The sequence below is a fragment of the Acomys russatus genome, chromosome 6, assembly GCF_903995435.1.
Source record: "Acomys russatus chromosome 6, mAcoRus1.1, whole genome shotgun sequence".
Classification (NCBI taxonomy): domain Eukaryota; kingdom Metazoa; phylum Chordata; class Mammalia; order Rodentia; family Muridae; genus Acomys; species Acomys russatus.
In genome coordinates this window covers 71,059,011-71,078,220 of record NC_067142.1, presented here as the reverse complement: position 1 = coordinate 71,078,220, position 19,210 = coordinate 71,059,011, and the positions used below count along the sequence as shown (strand labels likewise).

Here is a 19,210-nt window from a genome sequence, read left to right as displayed (position 1 = left end):
ATGAGTTTTTTTTTTCCCCTGAGTCTTTGAAAAAAAATGCAAAAAACAAAACAAACAAACAAATGAGGATAGTGTGGCCTCCTCAGAAGCAGCAGGCTGTGTTTCATTCCCGTGGTGAAGTCAGTTAAGCAAGTTTCTCTGCATCTGTCGCAGCAGCTGCAGGGATCTTTAGGCCTGCCTTTCCTACTAGCTTACTGACCCCCACTGGTCTATGCTACACAGTTGCCTTTCTTTACCCGGTGCTCAAGGATGCTCCCACTTCAGCTCTATAAACCTCATGTGATGGGAACAACAGGACCTTGTGTTCTGCAGGGGAAACCCCACTCAGACCGAGTTGTAAATGGGAGCCAGAGTGGGTCTCATATAACGAAGAAGGCGATGGGGCAACACGGAGAGATTTGCAAGGGAGCGTGTATAGTGGCTGATTGGAAACAGTGACTAAAGAAATGGTACAAGTCATAAGAACAGGCAAGAGTAGCATGGAAGAAAGGGGAAATAGTAGGACCCACAGGGTCCTGGAAACCTACAAGAACTTTATGACAGGCAGGTCTGGATCCTGGGGTCCTCCTCAAACTAAGGCACCAGCCAAGGAGAATATAGTCAGTAAGCTTCGAACCCCTACCAAGACCTAGCCGACGAACAGGATATTCTCCACCGTTGAGTGGAGAGTGAGATCTGACTCTCACAGGAACTCTGGTGCCCCTTTTCTGACCATGTCCCCCGGATGGGGAGACCTGGTGGCACTCAGAGGAAGGATAGCAAGTTACCAAGAAGAGACCCGATATTCTAAGAGCATATATAGGGGGAGGAGGTCTCCCTCAGTCACAGACATAGGGGAGAGAAGAAGGGGAGAAATGGGAGGGAGGGAAGAATGGGAGGAAACAGGGGAAGGGCTAACAATCGAGATGTAATATGAATAAATTAATAAAATTTTTTAAAAAAGAGCATATAAAGCTTTTATGTCTAGTTTCAACTCCATCATAGCTTTTTTGGTTGTTATTATTATTTTTATTTTGTCTTATTCGTTTTGTGGTGGATTTGTTTGCAATTTTGACTTTTCTGGGTGCTAAAGTAACAAGAACCATTTTTGCATCCAAAAGACTCTAGTGAGTTACTACTCCTTGAAGCAGTAGTTGTGAACACTGGGCTCACTTTTTGTTATTATTGTGGCTAGTTTGCTTTTATCCTTCCTTGTGGGTATGTGTGTGTGTGTCTTTGTGGGTGTGTATACACACGTGTGTGGATGCCCATGGAGGGCAGTGAAGGGAGTCACTTCCCCTGAAGCTGAAGTCAATGGTAGTTGGGAGCTGAGTGGTGTCGGTGCTGGGAGTTGAACTCCTGTCTTCTGAGAAAGCAGCAAATGCTCTTAAAAACTGAGCCATCTCTCTAGCCTCTGGGGTTTCTTTTTAATTAGATTGATCATTATCATTGTGGCAAAACAAGTTAGGCACAACTAGGCACTGAATAGATTTGTTACACTGAGCCACTTAGACAGGCTGATGTAAAAAAGCAAGAAGGTTTTTGAGGGAAGGGTTTTGTTGAAATTGTCCATCCATCTTCCTTTCTCCCTGTCCCCCCAGCTCAAAGCATTCTAGTATGGCATTATTTAATATGTAAATTATACAGAACATGCTTTTGTTAAATAAAATAGGAAGGTCTTAAAAGAGAAAGACAAAGGAAAGCAACCAAGGTGGGGTAGGGAGGAGAAACCTCAAGGGGAGTGAGGTCAGGAAGATGCCTTCAGAGGAGGGGCCTGTCCATGCGGATGCTTTCTTGTGGTGTTCAGCATCCTTTGCTCATCATAGTTGACTTTTCTTACCACTGTGACAAAATGCCTGGTGAACACAGCTTAAGGTGGGGAAGGCTTGATCTTAGTGCACAGTTTTCAGAAATATATTCCATGGTGGTGGAGACAGAATGGAGGAGAGAGGTAACAGGCGCATGGGAGCCGGTCACAAGGCATCTGCCATCAGTCCTGGAGTACAGTCTCTGAGTTGGTGGCCCCTATGTTTAGGGAAGGTCATTCTTCTTCAGTTGAAGAGCTCTGTAAACTTCTCTCACAGGTACCCAGATGTTTCTCCTAGACAGTTCCAAATACAGTCAAATTGGCAATGAAGTTGAATAGAAACTTTCTTGATATCAGTGGTGTCTCATTAAGTAGTAGTGTGGGTGTTTAGCAGTGTCCAATCAGCATCCACTGTGGGCCCTCAGGGGAGGAGTACAGAAGGTAAGGTCTCTAGAGTGGACTTTCCCTCTCATCCCCTCCTTAAGCTTGGAATGCACTCTCATGAAGGTATCCATACCGTAGGCAGGCCTTTTATTTTTGAAGACAGAGAGGAAAATGAACAGTGGGGACACCAAAAAAAGAATTTCACTTTTAATTTCTTTGTTATAATGCCCAAACTCAACTTTGCCTTTCGATTAGTATAAAGCTTATTGAGTTTTGTCAACAGTGGTTTTCTGTCCTACTGGTTGGATAAACTATCAACCTCTGAAGCCACTGGAAAATGAGTATCTTAGAAAAGAAACGTGAATACATTGTGATCAGCTAACTTCAGAATAAATCCCCATCAAAGCTGAATGAACCTTGGCTTAGTTTGATGCATGGAAATGTTCAAAGCTTTCTTCAGCTTGTTAAGGCAGAGTGTGCAATTCAGGTTGCGCAAACAGCCATCAGTTTATCAAAGGCCAGCTGGCAATTTCTTGTCATTTTCTGTTCCCTTTTATCTGTAATGGAGGGGAGGAGTATGGAGAACATGAAAGTATAGCATTTTAGCTGTTGAATCCTGGCTGCTTCGCCTTGACATCCACAGTGTTCTCACTCAGACACTGGTATTCAAGCTTACAGGGAGACTTCTTGCTTCTATATGTAGGTAGCAGTTGAGTTAGGTAAGCTTTAAATCCTTTGTGAAATGGATCCCTTATCCTTTCCTGCCCCTGACTCAGTCATTACAATGCTAGAATGATGTGCTCATCCCCTGGAAAACACACGAACATACATACATACATACATACATACATACATACATACACACACACACATGCACACACACATATACACATGTGAACGCATGCACACATACATACACATGTGCATACACAGACACACATACATGAACACACACACATGCACACACACATACATACATGCGATCTTTATACTCAGTTTCTTAATAAAGAGGCCATAGCTGTGAACTACCAGTGTGTATAACATGCATACACTTCCTTTGTAAAATAAGGAAGAAAATAAACACCAAGGATGCAGGGGATAAATTTTGTCCTTTGTGAAATTTTCTGCTCATTTATAAATGTGCACGTGTTAGATACTTGATAAGTATTTTTTTTTTAATTGAACGAAACACATTTTTTTTCCTCTCTTCCCCAATGACTGCAAGCTAGGGCAAGGCACTGATGAGGTCCCTTTATCCATGGAGGGAGTGTCAGGAACACTTGCTGTGCAGGCAGACTGCCACTTTGCTCTTTTGTGAAAGCTAGAGTTCTTTTTACTTGAGGGAGTATCATTCAGTTAATTAAATATAGGGGCAGGCAGAGAAACCACTGGGAACCAATGCCCTACTGTTAGTGATTTCTAAGAAAAGGAGAGAATGGAGGTTGAACAAGATGGTCTCTGGATGCTCTGGATGTTTAAAAGCTGCCCTTGTAATTTGTGAACTTTGGGTTCGGGCACATCCTCTGCTCTAAGTAAATGTAGAGGCCATGGCTGATTATGATCAGTAGTAACTTGAGACCAGTGGTTATGGGGAAGGGCTGGGAGTGTAGCTCAGTGGTAGAACACTCCCCTAGCACACACACACCCTGAGTTCTGTCCCCAGTGCTGCAATGTGAGTGAGCGAGTCAATCAATCAATCAATCAATCATCAATCAATCAATAAGGTTGTATTGAAGATAAAAAACGTGTCCTTGGAGAGATGTAGACAGCTAGCTCTCTCTTCCTTTTTGCTCTTTAGACTCAGGGCTAATATAAAATTCCAAACCATGGAGAAAAATACAGAGTAAACTTTGTGCACCATAAACAGTATACCTCAGTTTCCCTCACAAGCCTCTTTCTTCCGAATAGATATGCGCTGATGGTGAAGACATAAGAATGTGATCCCACAATTGTTCTCTGTTTATTTACAAGCATGTGTGTGTATATTAGTAGCTGAAAACATCACATAGAAATCTCTACATAAAATCCTCTGCTTTCAGGTACATTACCTTCCCAAATCCATTTTTAATAAAAACTCTCCTGTGAACTTCTTTATGGCTGTAGCCTTGTGCGCGTGTGCAAACCCTTTTATGAAAAACAAGTCTCAAAACAGGAATGTGAGAGTCAAGGATATTGCATACTTTCAACTGTTCGTTAAGCAAATTCTGCCGGGTTGCATTTTTAACCAGTGTTCATCATCCTAATTCCCACCAACTCCTTATCAGTCTCCTGAACTGTTGCCAAACTAATGTGGGAAAAAAGTACTTATTTGGAAGAAATGCACTTCACCTATTGAAGATTTTCTTCCTCTGTTTCTTTATGATTAGCACTCCTTCACTCTCACTGTTTGCAATGAGGAGAAATTACTTGACAAGTGCTGACTCCTGAGTTTAATCTCCACCTCCTTGAGTTTCCCCCACACATTAAGACTATTTCAAGATTAACTGAAGCTCATTTTTAAGCATCTATTGGGGAGATAATGATTCATGAGTTGGGTGTCCTTAGAACATAGGTGCTGTTGCTTCCATGCTTTGCTTATTTTGAATTTAGCACAGTGTCTCTTTATTATTCGCACTAACTTGCCTATTTTGAACTTAACGGACTCTTTTCCTTTCTATATTTTTAAAGCACATGTTAAAATTAAAGCCTATGCACTTGATGGTGTAAACTTTCCTGTAAGCATTTTGTTGGCAGACTCTTACATGTTTTCTATATGCTGTACATTTATTTTCATTCAGTTCAAGATTCTGATTCTTAATATTTTTGACCCATGGTTTATGCAAATTAGCTTTAAATTCCAAATATTTGAAGATTTACCAAAGACCTTTCTCTTATTGGTTTATGTTTGATTTTATTGTCGTCAGAGAATATAGGAGTATTGGAGTTGCTATTCCTCCATTGAGACTTATTTAAAATTCAGAATGTGGTCTTTTCCTGTGAATGTCCTATGTAATCTCAGATAAAGGCTGACTTCTGCTAAGTCTTTGCTGGAATGCTCCATAAGCCTTAAGTCAGTGAAATTAGCTGTTAGTATTCTTCTGGTTTTTTACATGCATACTGATTTCTCACTACATAATTCAATTCATTAATGAGAAAGGCTTTTTTTTTTTAAATCACTGAGCAGATGAGAATTTTTAATTTCTCATCCTGTTTGCCTCATTTTCTTTTAAGCATGTAAGCTTGCTCACTAGTTGATGCATGTCTAGTCGTCACCCTCTTGGTTAATCTGCTTATCATTAGATGATTACATCTTCATCAAATTTTCACAAATGTTGGACACTTATATTTAAGACAGACTTTCTGCCATTCTGCATTTACAGAGTCTCCAAGAACATGTATCCTAGGTTTCATGAATGGACACTGATAGTATATTTTCCCTGTGTTCTCATAGAGGTCCCTACTTTGTTTTGTATGTTGTGGTTAATCTACTAATTCCCCTCAATGAATGTCCCATGTCTGGAATTTAGATGTATCTTATTTTTAAATTTTATTTATCCTACTTATGGAGTATAGCTATAATAGTCATTTTAATGTCTGTCTACAAGGAAGTCATATATATATATATAATTTCTGAGTTGATTTCAACTGATTATTGTTCTCGTGGTAGCTCATAAGTTTTCTCAATTCTTGGCATGCCTTGTACTCTCATCCTGGATGCCAAACCCTGTGGCTTTAACAACACCCTTGAGTTTTGGACTTACATTAAGTTACTTTTCTATAGTTTGGAGTTTCAAGGCTTGCTTCTTTTTTAATATTAGTATTGCATTTATTTATTTTTGTGGATATGTGAATTTGCATGCCATGGCGAGCATGTGGGTGTCTGAGAGACAGCTCCTGGGAACTTATTCTCTCCCTCCCACATGTGTTTTCTCAGGATTGGTTCCCATGTAGTACAGGATTCACCCCACCCCTACGCCAGCCCACTCTGGGCATTAGGAATACTAGCTCTTTTTGGGTCTATTTAGTTCAAAGATTGTTCAAGCGGCATCTCCTACAGTTAGCTCACTCATGCATGCATGCTGATCCACACTCAACTCAAAACTCAAGGAGACTTCCTAAAACTCTTCAAAACTCTTCTGCGGAGCTTTGTCTCCACCAGCTTTAGCTGCCTTGGTCTTTCTAAACCCCTAGCTTTATCTTCTCCACTTAGATTGGTGGACGATGGATATGCTTCCTCTTTCCTGTACTATTCAGTGGGCTCACTCCGTGTTCCTCGTGTGTGTGTGTGTGTGTGTGTGTGTGTGTGTGTGTGCACAGCAGGATCTATGCAGGGTCGATGACTACATGATATATGGCTAAGTAAAGCTTTGGAAGACAATCAGCATGCTTCAGGGATGGGCCGCAGGGCACAGGAGTATCATACCGAGGACCCTAAAGAATATGAGGGTGACGTGCTGTTCACTGTTAAGGTTCCCCCAGAGCACTTATGGATACATGGTCTAGATCTTCTGATTTGGTTCTATAGTGATGTCATTATCCTGCGACTTGATTAAGTCACCAAATGTGATGACTCTGGATCTTCTGGGTGATGTGTTTTCCTGAGAACATGACTAAGGACTTAATGTATAACATGACCTGAGTTACAGGAAAATCTTATAGACCCAGCAACTCCGTGGTGTCAGAGCACAGAGCCAACTGTCCAAGCTTGGTTTCTACACTTTGGAGATTTGTGGACTAAAGCAAATAACAATAAGAAAATAACTAGGTTTGATGTTGAATAGAAAGTGAAGGCAACAAGTTGAAAACCATAAAGGAAAATACTTGAATCTATAAGACAGATCTGTAGACCTGAATTAAATACCCAGACTATTTCCAACTCATTGGATCACCTTTGTCATTGAATCATTCAAATGTCTTTGAGCCTTTTTGGTACATCTCTCTTTGAAAAAGAAGTTTTTCTAGAACTACCAGGTTTGCAGAGATTAAGAGTTAGATACATAAAATGTGTTGTACTTTTAAGATTTGACCATGTTTTAAAAACTTTGTCATTTATTTTCAAAAGAACTCGTAATACTATACGGACCAAGCAGATAATATTTAGGAATGTACATGTCTATACATGCCATATATGTATGTGATAACAATTAATGAAAGAGAAGACCATTGTTTTGAAGGAGAGTTGAGAGGGATATATGAAAAAGTTTATAGTGATGGAAGAGAAGGGGAAAAATGTTATAATTATATTTTAAGTTCAAAAATAAAAATGAACTTGTAAATAAATGAAAGACAATATGAATTTTTATTAAGGTCAGGTGTGCAGATTCCTCAATGCTAGTTAAATAACATAGAAGCCCAGTTGAAAACACATAATATTTCTCATTCTCAAGTATAGACTCCATATAGAGGTCTCTCATATCTCTTTCTTAGTTGAGGTAAATGCATATAGTAAATACATAACATCTGAATGCTTTGAATGTTAGCATAAGTATATGTATTTCTTGACCAAGAAAATAATTCATTTCCATTTGTAGAAATTTCAGTGACAATCTTGACTGGTTGATTATTTCAAATTTTCCTTTTATATGTTGAGTTCATCATTGAAGATTGGATTTATGCATGTTTATTGGTTCTTCTTAAAACTTTATTTCTCTTGAGTTCAATAAAAACATAAAAGTATGGTCCATACCAGTTTCTGGAATGATCTATTCAGGAGTTAAAATGAATAATTCTCTTTATTACCTGAAATCTTGGTCTTATGAGACTTTTACACAGTCATTTGAATAAAATCTTTCACTTTAATGAGATAGAAATTAAATGAAATAAAGTCTCAGTGTGACCTCATGTTGTTAGGTGCACTGCTCCAAGGACACATCTTAAAATAAAGGTCAGAGTCTGGATTTCTCTTCTTTCACAAATGAAAATCAAAATATTGGCTAAACTGCTCTAACGGAATTTAATGACATAGAATTAAATTAATAGAAGTTTATGGAAATGTCGATGTTTATTGCATCAAAGAACTTCTAATAACAAACAAACTGTTTAGCCATGACATTGAGAGCAAAGAGAAAAAAATTAATATTGTTGTAGTTCGAGCATTTAGTGTTCACCAGGACTCATTTGTCAAGCTCCTACTCTGTACCTGATCTGATGTGTTAAGGATGCTGTCTACAGGCCTAAATTTTAGGTAATGTTTAATTATATTGTTCAGGTTTAGCTCCCCACATTGAGACATTTAGTGGATGATTTTTCATTTTTCTACACTCATCTAAAGGCTTTGGTTATTTTTTTTTCTGTGCATAACTTATAGGAAAAGTATATGAAATTAATCCCAGTTCATGAGAGTGTACAGCCAAAGGATCATGAATTTGAAGCCAGTCTGGACCATACAGTGAAGCTGTGTCTCCACAAATTAATTCATTACATTAAAATTAGTACTATTTTTTTTCCTTTAGATTTTTTAGAGTGAGGATGACAAAGGCATGCTCATGCAATGGAATAGTAAGAATTTAAAGCTATGTTATAAAAATACTTAATGACATTAAATCTGGTCAATTGCCAAACCTACAATGTAAAGCTCATGTGCAAAGGCCAAAGATGGCAGCAATCATGATCAAGTATTACTGTGGAGACTTTCTTTTTACGTTATGTTTATTTTATTTTTACAAAAAAAAAAAATAAATAAATAAAAGAGGAAGAAGAAGAAGAAGAGGAAGAAGAAGAGGAAGAAGAGCAAACATCCCTTGACTATACAAGCAATGAATATTATCCTGAAATTTAAAGGCCAGGACCAAATCCTTTCAAAAACATTGTTTAAATCTCCCCAAAGAAAAGAAATTGTAAGACTGATATTTAAATCATTATGATGTAAGTACTATGATTCTTTTTTGGGTTTGAAAAATAGTCACTACCCTCCACCCCTCACCCCAGGCTTACCTATCATTTCAACTTTTTGCAGTTTCAATGGCCTTTTGTCATCCATGGTCAGAAAATATTAGAATCAAACTTCCAGAAATAACTTTCTAGTTTTAATTTCCATGCTATTTAGAGCACTATGAGGAACTCTCACACTGTCTTGCTCTGTTCAGCTTGAAACACAGATCATGCCTTTGTCCAGCGTGGACACACTGTGTGTTCTACCTCTCCATGGCTTAGCTGTAAACCAGTGTATCCACACTGTGTGCTGTCTCCCCACTGCTTAGTTGTTACTCAGTTATCAGATCAGCTGGTGAGGTGCTGTGTGGTCTCTACATTCAAATGATGCTTATTTCAGTTGCCAAAGATCATGTGAGAGATATAAACCAGCCTCTTCAATCGGTGGCTCTGGAAAAACTGGAAAGCCTCAAATAGAAAACTGAATACATATTTCTATTTGTCATCTTGCAAAAAATTTAATTCAAATCTCATCAAAGGACCTTAATGAAAGTCCTAAAAATTTGAAAGTCTCCGAACAAAAAACTAGGGGAAACAACTCAAAATATAAGCATAGAATGGCTTTCTGAATAGGACTCCAGTCATTCAGGCAATAAATGCAAGAATTGGCATATGGGATCATTAGGTTATAAAGCTTTGACAAGGCATCAGAAACAACCTCTAGAATAGGAGAAAATCTTTCCCAGCTATTCAGACACGAGATTAATATAGAGAATATATGAAGAACTAAAAAACTTAAGCAACTCAAAATATTCCATTTCATAAATAGGCAAGTGAGCTGAACACCAAGTTTCCAAAAATAGCAGTACAGGAATGGGGAGCCACCCCACTCAGCAGAATGGCTGCAAGAAACTGAGTTTGGTCCCCCAAACCCTTATTTAAAAAGCTAGGTGTGGAAGTGCATACATGTAATCCCAGAGCTGAGGAGACAGAGACAGGCAGATTCCTGGAGCTTCCTGGCCAGCCAGCCTAGTCTATTTGATGACTGTCAGGACAATGATAGACCTGTTTTTAAAAAAAAAATGAGACTGAAGAGATGGCTCAGTGGCTGTTCTTCCTGAGGACCCGAGTTCAGTTCTCAGCACCCACACCATGGCCTCACATTTTGTAAATATAGATTCAAGAGATTTGACGCCTCTGCCTTCCTTGGGCACTTGCACTTGAGTGCACATGCCCACACACAAACACACACAGATACACATAATTAAAAGTAATTTAAAAAATACTTAAAAAAAAAAAAAACAAAATTGAACTTGGTAGTGCACACTTTTAATCCCAGCAATCGGGAGGCAGAGATAAGAGAATCTCTTGGAGTTGGGGGTTAGCCTGGTCTACAGAGCGAGTTCCAGGACAGCCAAGGCTACATAGTGAGACCTTGTCTCTAAACAAAACAAAACACATTTAGATTCAATCTTACCCCAGTTACAGTGAGTATCGTAGGGGAAGGCAATGGTCAGGATGCTGAGGAAATGGGGAACCTTTCCATATAAAACACTGTTTGGAACCCATCTAGTCACTATAGAAATCAGTATGGAGGGTCCTCAAAAAATTATGGTCTGGCTTCACCACTTCTGTAAACCTAGTTATGTAGCTCACTATAGAGATCTGTGCTCATTGCTGCAGTATTCACAATAGAAAGACAACATCATGTTGTTAGCAGGGAAACAGACTGAACTCAAGATTATCGTGTTAAGTGAGATAAGCCAGCCTTACAAAGACAAATACTGCATGTTTTCTCCTGCATGTGGAGTCTAAGGAGAAAAAACAAAGACCATTAAGATACAAGTAACACTATAAGGGTGAGGAAGGGAAAGTGAAGAGGAGAGGGGAAGACTAAGAAAGAATAGAGACATGGTCAATACAGTTGATCCAAGTACATTATGTGAGTGTAGTAATGAAATGTCATAGTGAAACATTGTAGCAGGGAGAGGAAGGGAAGGAGGGGAGAAAGAGGCAGGAGAGATGGAGTGAATATCAGGCATGGTTGCACACTCCTGTAATCTACACACTTGCATGGTGGAGGTAGAAGGACATTGAATCTGAGACCAGCTTGGGTAACAGAGTGAGACCCTGTCCTAGAAACAAAAGCAACTACCACCAGTAACCTTTATTTTACTTAATGATGGCCTCAGGGTTCCAGAGTAGTTGTGTTTCAAGATATTGCTGTTGATCTCTTACTGTGTCTAATTTATAAATAAAAAGTGTCATAGGCGTTTGTGTGTGTGTGTGTGTGTGTGTGTGTGTGCGTGCAGTCTTTACTCGCCATGACTTGGGCACCAAAGAGGACTCCTGGGGCATATCCTTACAGAACAAGGACCACTGGTGATTCAGTGCAGCCCATGGCATCAACATCATCAGTATCTCTTGGGAACTTGCTAAATTGCATATCCTTGGTGCTCCACCATCAACCAACTGAACCAGAAACACTGTAAGTAGGGCCCAGGCATAGCTATCATAATACACCCTCCAGAATGTTAATACTGGTGTTGAAGTTGAGAAACGTCTCTTTAAGATTTTGAGTTCTGAGACTGGACTAGGATAATTTCTCAAAAATTACAGCCTGCTGACACAGACCTATAATCCTAGCTGTTTCAGAAGCTGAGACAGGAGGGTGACAAGTTCAAGGCCCATGGAGTGCTATGGAGAAAAACCAAGATAACCTTGGAGGAAACCCTGTTTCAAACTGAAAATACGAAAAGGACTGGGGATGTTGCTAGAGGCTGAGCAACTGCGAAGTGTGTGCAAGGTCCTAGCTTTAATCCCAGGACCATGAAGAAGAAAAAAAAAAAAAGAAAGAAAGAAAAGGAAAAGAAAAGAGAAAGGGCCAGTGTGGTGGCACACACTTTTAATCGCAGCATTTGGGAGTCAGAGGCAGGTGCGTCTCTGTGAGTCTGAAGCCAGCCTAGTCTACATAGTGAGTTCCAGAACAGTCAGAGCTATATAGTGAGGCACTGGAGAGGGGGTGAGGGGGAAGGTAGAATAAGCCAGTGCTATTTCTTGTGCTCCTTTTCACTGCCTCTTTGTCCCCATCCACACACATTCTGGTGCTTTTGCTTTGCTCAGATAACCATCTTGTTTCCCTACAATATTTGAGGGAGCTCGCAGAGGTGGTTCTCAACAGCGTTCACTGAGTGCATCGCCTACTGATGACACATGTAGTCTACGTAAGATATCTCATTCCACTTACTTTGATTCTACTTTGAAACCTTAAAAAGCAGCTCTTTTGGTTATCCCCATTTTCCAGGCAGGAAAGAGAAAACAAAGACAAAGGACGCCATTCCTGGCCCCGCCTTCTTTCTAATGTGGTACAAAGGACAGAGATTCTCTCTACAACTGTTAAGGGCACCTCTCCGGTTAAGGAAGGCTCTGCTATCCCAACCTAGTTGTCTTCCAAAAGACTCCAGCCTGAAAGCCATCACAGGGATGGGGTGGATGTAAGGTGGGGTGAGATTTTTAACATGAACTTGGGAGTTGAGGCACAACCATTCAGACCCTTGCAGAGGGAAAGCAGGCTAGCACCATTCACCCAGGTGCTGATGGCTTACAGATTTCTACCACAGTTAGCCTTAGGGCCCTAGAAATAAGGGCACCTGTGATTACAATGCTTGAATCTGAAGGCTGGGACAACTACTGGCTTTCACAGCCAGCACCTTTGGCTGTGTGTGAATGTTATTCACAATGAAGAAAGAAAACTATGTCAGATACATAGCATGCCACACTGGCATCTGTACTTTTATTTTGTTGTTGTTGTTATTGTTTTGGTTTTTTATTAAATTTTTTTTTATTTTTTACATATATGTTTATATTATTATACATATATACAATAAACCACCTACGTATAGCAAGAAGAACCGTGACACAATCATGAATTATGTAAATGTTACATTCTTACATTTTTGTTTCTGGCAGCCTTGAAAAAAATATCTTTCCTGTCTTGGTTCATCTAAAATTCTGAATGTAAATCAGTATCTCTCATATCTCATCATTATTAACTTAAAACATCTCTCTAGATCTAAAAACATCTTAACCCCTAAATAACTAAGTTTCATTGTAAAACTAAACTATCTGGTCTTCAACCCCATAAGAGACTTGAGAAGGAATAAAATTAATTACCTGAGTACACAAGAGGTACAGGTTAGTAGCTTTCCAAATGAGAAGATGACAGAGACAGTTTGCTACCTGAATAGTCACACAAAACCTTCTAGCCCAATATATCTGACAGACATATTTGTGAGACAGGAACTATTGAGGACTTGCTTACTTTGTCTTGGCAGAGTTTGGCCAAGCTTGCCCCCTTTTTAAGCAGAATTCTGTCTGTGAAAGTTATTAGTTGACCAAATCATGGTCATATCAATTGCTAGTCTATTTTCATCACAAGAATATACATCTTAGGTGCAGCAGATAGATATGATTCTATAGAAAGATAAGGTCAGTTAGATAAGGTCTTCAAAAACCTTAGAAACATACAAAATATGGCATTTAAAATGGTTTTATTATTTTAAAGATTCACTGACAATGAGACAGGTTAACTCCAGCCTATCTCAAAGTGGATGATGAGCATCAAAGAACCTCCTAATGGACGTGGCTTCAAATGTGGCAAACCAGGCACTGGGCAAAATGTCCTCGTATCTACCACAGGCATCTGTAGTTTTAGATTTTTGTAGCCATCATTTGTAGCCTGTATTTGGGTTGGAAAGAACAGGTTGTTTCTGAAGCCTGGGTACCACTGAGAGTTGTTTAGCGCGCCATAACATAATCTACTAGGAGTGAGAGGCTATGCTGTGGGGTAAACAAAGTCCTCGCTTGTTTCTACTTCACAGCACCCCCTTTTCTAGTAACCTCATAATAATGATTCCCAAAGGACAGACTGTGTTGCTTTCAGGAAAGTCTCAGAGTCCTCCTAGCGCGGACCCTGATGTTTCTTTTCCGTCTCACTTTGCAGTCACAGCAGAAGTGCATCGTGATTTTCGCTCTGGTCTGCTGCTTTGCCGTTCTCGTCGCACTGATCTTTTCAGCTGTGGACATCATGGGAGAGGATGAGGATGGACTCTCAGAGAAAAATTGTCAAAATAAATGTCGGTAAGAGGTAACAAACAAAAATTCTCTTTTAGGGGGTGGCGAGAAGGTCAGGGAGGGCCCTGGACTGGGAAGAGAAGTGTCTGCTGGGATCTGTTTTCAGCAGGACTTGGCTGAGGCCTCACTCTCTGCTCAGAGAAGCTTGCATTTGGCTCAGGCATTGAGCATGGTTGAGGCTTTCATTCGCTTTACAGCCTGGTCCTATTCTACTCAGAGAAGTGCTTGGCCAAATAAAACGTCTGCATTTCTGCAGACTTCCCGCGCATGACATTTTGATCCATTCCCTGATAAAGCCAGGCAAATGCCAAGTGCCTTGATGAACAGAGAACATGCTTCCAGTTGTTTACGCAGTGGAAGTTACGCATCTCAAGGGTATCTTCTATCAGCTTAGAACAGATACTTCCCCAGCTGGCAGTAGCTTCGCATGCAGTTGGCTGTATGTCTATTCATTTTGAATTAGGTGTTACAACCGCTTTACTTCCCATCACAGGCGATATCTTGAGAATTCAGTAATTCATATACGCCAGGGGTCCTGTAAAACCCATCGCCTCCTGGCACAGATGCAAATATGCTGTACTGTTCACGTGGGGATGAAACCAACAAAGGATGTTGTTTCTCAGAGTACGTCTCCATCCTTGCCTGTATTGTGTGACTTCAGTTACATTATGTGGCATCTCCCTGGAATTGTTCCTTACCTGTGGCGCTATCGAGGTGTGCATTGAGCCCAAGAAGTGTCCTCTTCCACTTTTCCCTGAGCTGTGACTCTTTACATATTTAAATACATGTATATATATATATATATATATATATATATATATATATATATATATATGCATGTATGTATTATGTATGTGTGTATATATGTATTATATATGTGTGTATATGTGTGTGTATATATATATACATATATAATGTATTTTGTGTGTGTGTGTGTTTATAGATACATGGACACATGTTCCAGAGCTTCCAAGTGGAGGTCAGAGAACAACACATGAGAGTTGATTCTCTCCTTCCAGGCACTGAACTCAGGTCATGAGCTCTGCAGCAAGCACCTTTACCCACCGAGTCATCTTACTGGCCCTGTGACTTCTTTTTTTAGTTTTGAGGTTGGGGACTGAGATAGACACACACCAAGAAGAGGCTGTTGTTGACGTCAAGCTAGGGAGCATGAGGGCTCATGCTGATGGAAACTACAATGTAAGCTCATGCCCAGCTCTACCTCACAATTGCTATCAGAATTCTGTGGTCTCAGTTCAGTGTTACAGTGACATCTGACATCTATGTAAAAAGAGATTGTGTGTCGACAGTGTCTTGGCAACAGGGACACACACTTTATCCTGGGTATTTTGCCTTGAGGTTGAATGTTCTAGCATAAGAAATGTTCTGAAAAATCAATGGATTTTTCTGCTTTGATTCAGTGCAATCTAGTTACCAGGCAACTAATATTATATGCAGAGCAAAGGACAGGAGAAAGAAATCACTGCCCATTTTGGATTTCTATTCTCAATATTAGAAACACGTGTCATACGTACATTTCTCTCTTGGGCTAATAAGAGAACAGTTGAATTTGGGTCATTGTTTTAAAAGCAATACAACAATAACACATGGCTGTTGTCTTCTGCTTTGCTGTTTGTCACACGTCAGATCTGAACACCAGTCGATGAGGGTCAGGGGCAAACCCAGAGCTGCTGAGTAGAAGCAGTGTCCTGTTTTCTTCCACCTCACTCTGCCATGGAGACCCTTCAGACCTTTAAGTGCAAAGCCCAGTATCTAGAAAGAAATTTTACACAGGCCAAACTAGAAAACTTGCTTAACACAAAATATACAGGCATTTTCAACCCTTACTAACAGGTCTTGGTAATTTTTAAAAACAATAACAACAAAAAATGATGTAGTTAAAATTACCTTCTGTTTTACTTAGAAGACAGTGTCATTTACTCTAATTTTTGCTCTTTAAAATTTTTATTAATTTTTTCATACAATATATTTGATCATATTCTTTCCCCTCAAATCCTCACAGATCCTCCCCACAAGAAAGAGAGTGAGTGGAGACTAGATTTTTTCCAGGTGACACAGCACTGAGTCACAGACTTTAGATATCTAATTACTAAGATAGAAAACACAGCTGGCTGTGATGGTGCATGCCTCTTATCCCAGCCCTTGGGGAGGCAGAGGCAGGCCAATCTCTATGAGTTCGAGGCCTGCCTGGTCTACAAAGCAAGTCCAGGACAGCCAAGGCCACACAGAGAAACCCTGTCTCAAAACAAAACAAAACAAAACAAAACAAAACACCACTACCAGGCTCAGATTTCAGAGGCATGGATTAAAAGCAAATTTTTGTTGTTTTTCTTTGGTTTGGTTTTGTTGTTTCTATGTTTTGGGGTTTGGTGATGGTGGTGGTGGTGGTGATGGTGATGTGTGTGTGTGTGTGTGTGTGTGTGTGTGTGTGTGTGTGTGTGTGTGTAAGAGACAGAGAGAGACAAAGACAGACAGACAGAGAGAAAGAGAAGGAGGGAGAGAGAGGGAGGGAGGGAGGGGAGGGGGAGAGAAACAGAACAAAACCTTCCTGTGGGAATGTGGACTCTATCTGGTTGGTAGGTGGCATCCCTGTAGATGACCACATCTTCCAGAATTTTCTGCCTCCTCAAATCTTTCTTCTGCTGCCTCCTTCCCAAGCCCCATTTCTATTTGTTGTCTGGACTGTCAGCCATGTTGTTGTTTGTTGTGTATGTGACAGGAACATCTTGCTCTGCACCTGCACCACGCCCACTTGGACGTCTCTGCTTTCCCACCACTCTCCAGTGTGGGGGAGTAAAAGCTAGGTCTCTGTGAGGCTTTACACCTGGATTCACTTTCCCCACCATGGTTCCACCATCCTGTCTGACTACTCTCACTTGAATTTGATATTTTCTTACAGCAGCTACTCCCCCTTCGCCATAGGCGACATCTTTGGACTTCCATCGTTTGCTTCTTTGTTTGTGTCTAATATGCCTCCCTACTATCAGTGTCACCCTTCACCAACATCCTTAGTACTTGAAAATGCCCTATCCCTACCTTTAGCCTCACTATTGCTTAGCCTACACCTCACTTTTGTACCCAACTCACCAGCAAACTACTCTACATCAAGTTGGGAAGATACAGTGAATGGCCAGGTTTGGAAAGAATAAGGATGTGAATCTAAGCTGCATTCTGTCCTCTCAGGGTCCTGTTAATTTGGGGGGAAATTAAGTCTCTTGTCTACAGAGAGAAACCCCAAAAGACTTAGCAGGGCATCCGAAAGCAGAGAGGTGAGTTTGTCACAATAGGCCATGGCAAGAACTACAGTGGGAAGGCCCAAGGAATGTGTGTGTGTGTGTGTGTGTGTGTGTGTGTGTGTGTGTGTGTGTGTGTGTGTGTGTTGGGGAGGTGACCCGATCCCATGCAAACAAGCACATCTGTCCTTGGGTTTCTCTCCCCCCCGCCCCAGATGTGTTACTAAGGTGACTTTAGTCTTATCTATCTTCATCTTGAGTTTAGTCTTTGGTTCTGTGGAAATATATGAATGCCACCTCATGAGAACATTCAGAGCTTACTGTAGGCAAGGAGTCTCCAGAGCCTCTGAGGCAGGCATGTCTTGGCAGGGGTTGGGGGGAGGGAGCAGCAGATGTAACCCCTCTAAGGGGAGACAGCCTCTGTGGGCAGCATAAGGTAGTTGGAATGGTTGTGACTGTTTAGAGGAAATTTGGCTTGGCTTGGCTTTCCCTGGTTGGCCCCGAAGCAGGAATCCAAGTCAGGAAAGCTGGAAGTTACTCATTCCAAGCCATTTGGGGCCAGTAATCATCTAAATTGTTCTATAGCTGCCTGGATCGTCGCTCTCACTTCCTATAGGCCTGGCCTGGTATTATAGGGAGTTGGTTTCCTGAGCAACTTGCTATAGGATATGGCCAGAGTTGAGTCATGTTCTCACTTATGGTATGGCTGCTGTTCCTTTGTATATCCATTCTGCATTCCATAAACTCTCCCTGTACTTATCAACCCCTTTTAAGTGTTCATTTGCTTGTTTTAGTTTTTTGAGCCTAAGCTGCCCTTGCCTTGCTTGTTTTCCTGCCTCTGCCTCCCAGCACATGGGCTACCACACCAGCTAGGCTCTTCTGTTTTAATTTGCTCTAGCTCTCTGCTAGCCCACATGTTCACATCTCCATCTTTCCTCCAGCACCAAATGCTGCTCGTTTTTACCCTGGTTGCACACAATCTTGTCCCCAGAGTGGTTGGGCTCCATGTTTTCTAGCCCTATATTCTTCTAGACTCAGATGCCACCTGCAAAAATGACCAGGTTGTCCCAACAGAGATGCACCTCTGAGTTCCTGAGACTGGTGCAGTCTAGCAGGAGAAAATGCTCTGGGCTATAGGTGCTCCCCAGAAATCTGTCATCAACCTCAGCTTCTGTACATATCCAGGCTCCTCCTCGAACTGCCTCACCCATTCTCTGGCCCTCCTCAGACTTTATGGGTGCACTCTGTAGATCTAGTGACAGAACTCTCCAGTGGCTGTGATCTCACAGAGGTACAGTTTCTCTTCGGCTTCCCTACTCTTGGTAGTGTTGCCAAAAACAGTGCTGTGTTCCCAGTGCCACTTTCCTGAGATCTACTTAGAAATTAAACTCAGCCTGTTTGCCTCTCTGTTCACTCCTGAAAGTGAGCAGGCAGCTCAGCCTCTCCCCAGGTGCTTTCTTCCCGTGTTCTTTTCCAAATATCTCCGGTAACCCATTGTGTTCTGCTCACTAGACCAACTGCACTGCAAGGGATCTTGGGTCTGAATCACGCTGCTCAGTCAGCTGGCCCAAATCTTACACTTATGTGTAAGTTAATGTGTCTCACCATGATCTTTTCTGTCTGATTTACTTTATTTCTTTGTGTCCCACATGTTACTTTTCTGCTGTGTGACTGTACTTATAGGAGATAATCATACACTCTCCCACCATTTTCCCATGTAGATCTATAAAATGCTAATGATTCAAAAACGGTCCTCCTCATACCTTTATTTAAGTTTAAAGATGGGATCTTGCTGCATTGCCCA

At 40.8% G+C, this 19,210-nt stretch overlaps 1 protein-coding gene across 3 annotated transcripts in view; it reads left to right on the top strand.

Annotated features, from left to right (window-relative positions):
* Pld5 (phospholipase D family member 5) overlaps nt 1–19,210 on the top strand; it is a 327,098-nt gene that overhangs the window by 147,674 nt on the left and 160,214 nt on the right. For 2 of the 3 annotated variants that reach the window (XM_051147946.1, XM_051147947.1), the window contains exon 2: nt 14,022–14,158. In XM_051147946.1, coding sequence (XP_051003903.1) covers nt 14,022–14,158 — 137 coding nt within the window. Of the gene's footprint in view, nt 1–14,021; nt 14,166–19,210 lie in introns of those variants that run through there. The other variant, XM_051147948.1, reaches the window with a different exon arrangement.